The following is an 8,503-nucleotide window of genomic DNA, read 5'->3' on the forward strand; positions in this document are numbered from 1 at the left end:
CCCTGCAGCCTAGTTTTTCAAGTAATATCGTGTCATTTCCTCTTGGCCCAATACTGATTTTCATTTCAAGTCCTCCTTTGCTGCCAGACATTTTAGTTCACCTGTTTTGATGTTTGAAGCTTACTGTATTGTATATTGATATCTCTGCAAAGATACCATCTGCCAGAATTTCTGCTGGACTTAATCTTGGTTCTTTACTATGGCACATTCCTTATACTGGAACTCTCAAGAATTTTACCTATGGGCATAGTGTGAACTAGGCCCCATCCTGGACATTACACTCTAATCCTGCCTGGGGTGCAAGTGCTGTCTTCCAAATGTTCAGTCAGCTTCTTTGCCTATGTGGGAAGCAAAGTTCCATGATAAGGCTATTCAAAATGATTCTCTATGACTAATATTCCCCAAAGAAAAAGCGAAAATAAATGTGCTACTCCTGTAGACTAAGGAGCTTTGGGAGTGAAAAAGTGCTTCTATTTCCCTATCAGTAAAATGGGAATAATACTTCATATAAACACTTGAAAATGCAAATACTTTGCAGCCACATAAGAACGGCCATACTGGGTCAGACCAACAGTCCATCCAGCCCAGTATCCTGTCTGTCAACAGCGGCCAATACCAAATGCCCAGAGGGAGGAAACACAACAGGTAATCCTCATATGATCCTTCCCCTGTCACCTACCTCCAGAGAAACAGGCGAAGATCACCATTCTTACCCATCCTGGTTAATAGCCTTTGATGGACCTAACCTCCATGAATCTATCTAGCTCTTTTTTTGAACCCTGTTAAAGTCCTAGCCTTCACCACATCCTCTGGCAAGGAGTTCCAGAGATCGACTGTGCGTCTGATGCATCTATGTAGTCAACTCACCATTGCCACAATATCTCAAGAAAAGTTCCTTTAATTACCTCTTTTAAATAAATCCTAATTCAGATTAGGTACTCAGGCCTGGTCTACCCTATAGCAGAAGATCAGATTAAGATACTTCAAACTCCAGCTGGAGTTGCATATCTTAAATCAAGTTCCTGCTCCATCCACTCAGGGGGAGATTGATAGGAGCAAACACTCCCATCGGCTTCTCTTACTCATTGAGAAAAGCAGGAGTACCAGTGCTGACGGTGGCGTACTTTGAGTTTGATCTAGCGGATCTTCACTAGACACGCTAAACCAAACCCTGGAAGATCGACTGCGGCAGCATCCATTTTCCATGTAGTGAAGATGCTGGCCTCGGTGAACTACTGAGACAATCCCATTACCTTATTCTTCACGCCATGGAAAGGGCATGTGTGCTCATGGCAATATGTTTGTGTGTTCAAACAAACATTGATAATAATGATTCATAACCCTTTAACAACCAGGAGCCGCATCCTGCAGCCCTGCTATGGTTAAGAGCCTGTGCAGCCTCAGATAAGGGAGCAAATTTATTCTCTTAAATGCAGTTGTATGAATAATATTATGCCTGTTATCCCTTATGAAAATGTAGGATAGAATCTGTTTCAATATACTGACTGCCTCCTTGTAGCAAAGCTGATGATTCTGCCACATTACGAGCCTCCAGCTTTTTTTATATAGTTATCTCTAGGATTTCACTTTCTTGGTTAAAGTATGTCTGTATGTGTTGTATTTTACACATCATTTAAATCAACAGAGTATTTTTATTTCAATGTGGTCACAAAGTTAAGGGTTTTAAATGCAGAAGCAGTAATAAGTTCACTTATTGCTCCCACAGTACCTGCAATTGTGTTTTGGGTAGTACTTTCTTTTTTTGTTTGTGGTATGAGCAATAGTGTTACGTTCAGCTATTGTAATTCTACATTTCCTGTCTTTTTTGAAAAAGGAAAAGAAATTGGTGACTTTTGCCAAATGAAGACAGTAGAGTGAAATTATCTAAGAGCAAAATCCAGCCTCCTTTTTCCATAACTGTGGAAATTCCTCATAAAATTAACTAGCCATTTCTATTGCACCTGAAATCTAGATTTAGGCCTTTTGGCTAGTTGATGGGATGGGGGCAAAAGATCTACTGCCATACCATTTCAATAATAGAGCTAGTGATTTTAATTTCCACAGAGCAGCTCGGTGGACTCTTTTTAGGAAATTTTTTCCTGTTCCCTGAAGAGATGCCCAAGCTCCACTCTGCTTTTCAAGCTGGGCACTTGGGTATTTTATTTGGCTTAAAGCATGCGCTGCCTGAGTAAGTCAGCGCAGGACACAGTCCTGTGTGCATAAAGCTGAGGAATAAAATATGGCTAAACTGTAGGACTGAAATGTGCATCCATGTTATGACCACCATTGCTGGATATAAGCCAGATATTAACAATGGGCTGCTATAACCCCATGCAAGTATGTGGTTTACCAGTTTTGAGCAGTTCCTGGATTCATTAGTTGCTCCTTGATGTGGTCTTTCCATATTTTCCTTTGTGTCTCTGCAGCGGGTTTAGCACATGAGGTTGCAGAGTGCTCTCTGTGTGGATCTTCAGTATGCCACATTAATTCCTCTTCCATACCTAGTTGAGCAGTGTTGGGTATGCTATATTATAAACCTTTGTTCCCTCTGTTGTCCTACTTTTTTGCTTAAAGAGCTGAATTAAGATTGAATAGTCTTAAACTTTCATTTCCTGGACTCTTCATTTTGCCACACTACTCAGCTAATGTGTATTTTTGTGGGTTCAAACACTATGGCCCTGATTCCTTAACTAGACACAGTTTAGAAGTAGCATGTAAAGGTGAATCTGTGTGATATTTAGAAGTTACAGATCATATATGTTTTTAAAAAATTTACAATAAATAAATACTGTCTTCTTAGGTTCCAGAGTTCCAAATCTGGAAAGATCTACCTCCACAGAGATGTAAGGCTCCTGTTCTCTCGGAAATCAATGGAAGTTGACAGTGGTGCTGCATATGAACTCAAATCTTACACTGAATGGCCAACAAACCCTCAGTTTTCACCAAGATGTTAGAAAGCAGTGAAAATCGACTTATTCATTAAATTACCAGATTACTGTTTACAAGCAAAACTTTCGCATGGAATACAGTGTAAAATTCAATACGTAGAGAAATGAAAATAGTGCTCAAGTGAGATTTAATACCCTTCTGTGAACCTGGACCAGTTTTTGTAAAAGGTTTCTGGAATGAGCTTTGTGTATTCCAAGTAGACTGGAAACAAATACTTAAATCTAATCTTTTGTACTGTTAAAAACCACTTCATTGGATGTGTTGCAATAGCAAATTCCCAAGTTAGTTTTTAGTGTTTACACCTTTTATTTTATTTTTCAGTTATTTAATATTTAATGTTTCATTTACTACTCAAGTGGTGTTTGTCTTTAGTGTTCTAATGTAGCACAAATCCTATGTAAAATCATATTATGTATTTTTGGCATTAATAATATTGAAATCTGAAATATATACAGAAATCTTTAACTTTGTGTGATTTGTTTTTAAGTGATATTCGTTTAAGCTGTTGAAAATGAGGATGAAATTTTGATCCTCCATAACATTATCATACTATGCAAGCATGTGATTTTCCTCTTGTTTTCTCTAATTTTGGTGACACCCCATTTTCATTTTTTCTCACACACAGGTCCTATGACAGCTCATGCGGCCATAGTGCAGAATGTATTTATTTAGCTACTCACTAGTTCAAATAATTGACCCAATTCATATTTTGCTCCCTTAATTTCTTTTTTTCCACCGAGTAGATGCTATCCTAAGAACATTTCTGGTTCTGTTCTAGTTATCAATATAAGAATGTCACTTAAAATTAATTATCCTACATATGATTTTTCTCAATTGTTTTTAAAAAGTACTGTAAAAACAAATTAGTACTTATCTTAAATATATGCAAAAGCTATTAAACTTGTAGTTTGGTTTTATTTTTAAATGAGGATTTTCATGTAAGCTTAAAATTATATTTGATAGATTTTTTTCCATTTAGGCCACTAGGTGGCTTCATACAGTTGTGTATATACTACATTAGCAAATACTGGTAGACAGTCAACCAGTCACATGACATACTCTCCAGTACATGTGTATTCCTGAAACACAACACATTCCATGGATTACAACAGTCATTTTGTTTAAAATCTTATTTTCATCAAAAGTATTTCAGAATAAGTGTAGACTGATGTGTAGCTGAGGTAGTGAGAAGCTATCACTTTTTCCTTGCTTGCCTTAACCTTAAAGTTGTATAACTAAATGTTCTAGTTTTATTAATATTGAATATTAATCTTTTACATATATGGCAAAAGCTTTTAGATGTTTGCTTAATGGATCTGACCACCACTATAGGGATGTAAGTGAGTAGTCGACTATCCAATAAGAGTAGGCTCTATCAGAGGCAGCAAGAGTAGGGGGAAATAGGAGCTGCAGAAATGCACGCAGGGGGAGGGGCGGAGCTTTTAAACTGCAGAGCCACACCAGGGGGCACGAGCTGGGACTGAGGAAGCCATCCCTTATTGACTAATTGTGTAGTTGATAAAAATTGTATTGAATACATGATTAGTGGATTACCCACCTCTTAACATCCTTTCAGCACTGTTCTACTCAGATTCTTTTAATATAATTGTATCTCTTAATGAAATAAAAAGGGCATTTTAGCATTTGCTGGAAGCATAGTTCCAATGCACAATAAACGTGGGAGAAAGGAAGTATTTATTAAATCTACAGCCCTTTCTGTTAGGATAAGAACTCAATATACTTTGGCTGAGACCCTTTAGAAGAGTGGTTCCCAACCTCTTTTATACCGTGGACTGGCAAACCCATTCACAAATTTTTGCATACTGATAAAATAGTACGTGTAACATTTTATTTGCATATTTATTATGGTAATTTATTTTAAGAGGTCACATTATTTTACATCACATCCGTAAGCACACAATACATGTTGTAATGCAGGCATGTCCAAAGTCTGGCCCGCGGGCCAATTGCGGCCCGTGTTCTGGTTTAATACGGCCCCACGGGTAATTTGGCAATTTCTATCTTTTATGGCCCCTGTGGCGAGACGTGCTCCCCCAGCCCGTTTCTCGCCTCTTGTCCGCCACAGTCTCAGTCCTGTAAAGTCCGCCAGGGTAGCTCCCTCCTCCGGTCCTTTAGTCTCGGGGGCCCCCTGCGCTTCACCTGAGTATCCCGGCCGTCGGGCTCGGAACGCCTTCACCCGAGCTCGGCCCTTCCCGGCCCTTGGGCGTCCAGTCCTGCCGGCCTCACTCCGTCCCGCTGGGCCCGCTCCGCTGTCCCGGTTCTGCCGCCCTCGGGGTCGGCCTGCCTTGCTCCCCGGTTCGGGGTCGCATCCCCTGGCCGCTGCCCGCCTGGAGCTGCCTGTGGGGAGAGGGAGAACTCCGCCCGTCCTCACCCCGGCTTCTTCCCCCTCTCTTGGCCCCCCGGCGCTCTTTTGAACTGGCGCGCCCAGCACGCCGCCGCCACCTGTGGCCTCCGGGTCCTAGAGCCTGCCCTGTAGGGCACGTCCGCAGCCCCGCAGGGCACGTCCGCAGCCCCGCTCCCCCACGGGTTCGCCCTGACCCCAGGCCGGCGTAAGGCCGGCGTGCCCTGCGCTCTCCGCCTGCCTCCAACCCTGCGGGCCTTCCGCCTCGGGGCTGAGAGTGCGGGGACGGACCTCCCCGTCACAGCCCCCAACGAATCCCCGAGCGCCACTCAGGACTAAGGATGAGCTCGGGCGTGTTCGCAGCTCCACGTACCCGAACCCGCCCGGTCTGCAGCTGCAGAGATCGGGAAATGTCTCAGTACCTGTGATTGGCGCTGTCAGCTTCCTGGCGGGCTCGGGCACATGGAGCTGCGAACACACCCGAGCTCATCCTTAGACTCTTCACCACACATAGCCACAAAGGCAAAAGAATTCTTGTTGGGCAGTGTATTAGTTCTCGGACGAACACACTTAGACCAAAACCTCTGGCACTGCGCTCACATGATCCCTTCCCCTTCTGGTCAATTTCAAAAATGGCGACTGTAAATAAGAGAAGGAAAGTTGACAGTGAGGGCCGCTACTTCCAGGACAGGTGGAAAGTGGAATATTTCTTCACTGAAATACAGAATCACTGTGTTTGTCTGATATGCCAAGAGACTGTGGCTGTTTATAAGGAATTTAATGTCAAGAGACACTACCAGTCGAGACATAGAACATATGACAAGCTAGCAGGGCGCGACCGCAGTGAAAAGTTGAAGCAACTTGAAGCTGTTTTAATGTCACAACAGCGATTTTTCACAAGAGCCCGTGAGTCAAATGAAAATGCCACAAGGGCAAGCTATGAGGTGGCAATGTTAATTGCTAATAATTGCAAATCTTTTGCTGAGGGTGACTTTATCAAAGAATACGTTATGAAAATGGTTGAGAATATCTGTCCCGAGAAGAAGCAAGAGTTTGCCAACATTTGCCTGGCTCGTAACACTGTAGCACAGAGAATTGAAGAGATTTCATCAGATATTAAGAGACAGTTGACGTCCAAAGGAGTGGATTTTGACTTCTTTTCAATAGCCTGTGATGAAAGCACGGACCTATATGACACAGCTCAGTTGCTGATTTTTATGAGAGGGGTGGACGACGAAATGAATGTGACTGAAGAGCTACTTGACCTCCAGAGCCTTACGGACCAAACAAGAGGAAAAGATTTATTTGTTTCTGTTAGTTCCGCCATAGATGACATGAAACTGCCTTGGAACAAAGTTACTTGGATTATTACTGATGGGGCACCTGCCATGGCTGGTGAACGAAGTGGATTATCAACCCTAATCTGTAACAAGGTGATCGAAGAAGGAGGCAAAGCTATTAAACTCCATTGTATCATTCATCAAGTTTTCTGTGCTAAACATCTCAAATATGATCATGTTATGAAACCGGTGCTAAAGACTATTAATTTTATTCGCTCTAAAGCCCTGTGCCACCGCCAGTTTAAACAGTTTCTACTGGACATCCAGGCTGAATACGAAGATGTTTTATATCACAACGATGTAAGATGGCTCAGTCGGGGGTCTGCACTGCAGCGTTTCTACTCTCTCAGAAAGGAAATCGGAGAATTCTTGGAAACAAAGGGACAAACAATGTGAGAACTATCTGATCCTATTTGGCTGGCTGATTAGGGGTTTCTAGTTGACATAACAAAACATCTGAATGTACTGAACACAAGTCTTCAGGGGAAAGATGCAGCGGTGAACCAGCTTTATTCACACCTCAAAGCCTTTGGAACAAAGCTGCAACTTTTCATAAGGCAGTTGTCACAAACACAGCCCAGTACCATACATTTTTCAGCATTGCAGGAAATAATGAACAGTTTTCCACAGGACAATATCAGTGCGCAAACGAGCAGGTATGCAGCAGACATCGCATCTCTGGCTGGGGAGTTTAAACGGCGCTTTCAGGATTTTGCAGCTATTGAAAAGGAGATCAGCCTTTTCTCCTCTCCATTCTCTGTTGACCCCGATGATGCTCCAGATCAGCTGCAGCTCGAGCTCATTGAGCTGCATTGTGACAGCGAGTTACGCAGTCGTCACCAACAGCTCTCTCTTGTGAACTTTTACCGCCAACTGGATAAGAGCCGGTTTCAAGAGATTCGAACATTGGCTAAGAAAATGCTGAGCTTGTTTGGCTCAACATATATGTGTGAGAAGACATTCTCTGCTATGAACTTTAACAAGAACCGCGTGAGGACAAGACTAAGTGACTCTCACCTGTGTGACATTTTGCGCATCAAAACCACTGCCTTTGAACCAGACCTAGCCTAGGTGCTGCAGTCCAGATCTCAGTTTCACCCTTCACATTAGTGCATGCAAATTTTTTTTTCCAATTGAGATGAATACATTGTAAAATCTCAGTTAATGTCAGTTGGTCTAAATCAGTTATAAATATATTTGGACACAACATGTATACTTGGTGTTATGTTCCTGTTCATATTTTTTGAACTTAAAAGTTGACAGACAACCTTTATTACCAATAATATGTAATGTACTTTACAATGTTCCTGACATATTTCAGCTTCCTGGATTTTTTTTTCATCTGACCTTCAGATATGAAAGGCAGAGTGATTTAACACCTGTTTAGATTTATCATCCATGTGACGAAATGAAAAGTATGCCGTTTGCAATAAACTTTGCATAAAATAGTTAATTTGCATTTAATTTTAATGGTTCAAAGAATGTCAGGCAAAATGGTCGGCCCTCACGCATGTTCACTTCTTCAAATCTGGCCCTCTTTGAAAAAAGTTTGGACACCCCTGTTGTAATGGATCAGAGTTTGTAGATATCTGCGACAATAAAAAAAAAAAAAAATCACAGAAATTCCCTAGGGGTGACTGTTGCCTGTAGAGGGAGTGGCACCTTATTTAGCGAATGAAATTTTCATTGGGGGCATGAAAGCTGGTGCCCCCAAGTGCTACTACCAGTCACCTGTGCCCTCCCCTACTCCTGCACTATGGGGTGGGGGAGCTGCCATTGTATCTTCCCCCATCTCCTTCTGTACAACCCCTGCCCTGTGTCTCTCCCTTCCCCTTCCAGGCTGCTCTTGCTT

The 8,503-nt window shown here is 42.2% G+C and overlaps 1 protein-coding gene across 2 annotated transcripts in view; it reads left to right on the top strand.

Moving 5' to 3' along the window:
• Positions 1-3,414, top strand: part of ATOSA (atos homolog A) — a 62,589-nt gene extending 59,175 nt beyond the window's left edge. For both annotated transcript variants that reach the window (XM_006118518.5, XM_075897268.2), the window contains exon 12: positions 2,801-3,414. In XM_006118518.5, the coding sequence (XP_006118580.3) occupies positions 2,801-2,954 (154 nt within the window). In that variant the 3' untranslated portion in view covers positions 2,955-3,414. The remainder of the gene's footprint in view (positions 1-2,800) is intronic.
• The last annotated feature ends 5,089 nt before the right edge of the window (positions 3,415-8,503 follow it).

Source organism: Pelodiscus sinensis, chromosome 14 (assembly GCF_052426305.1).
Source record: "Pelodiscus sinensis isolate ZL-2025 chromosome 14, ASM5242630v1, whole genome shotgun sequence".
NCBI classification, from domain to species: Eukaryota; Metazoa; Chordata; order Testudines; family Trionychidae; genus Pelodiscus; species Pelodiscus sinensis.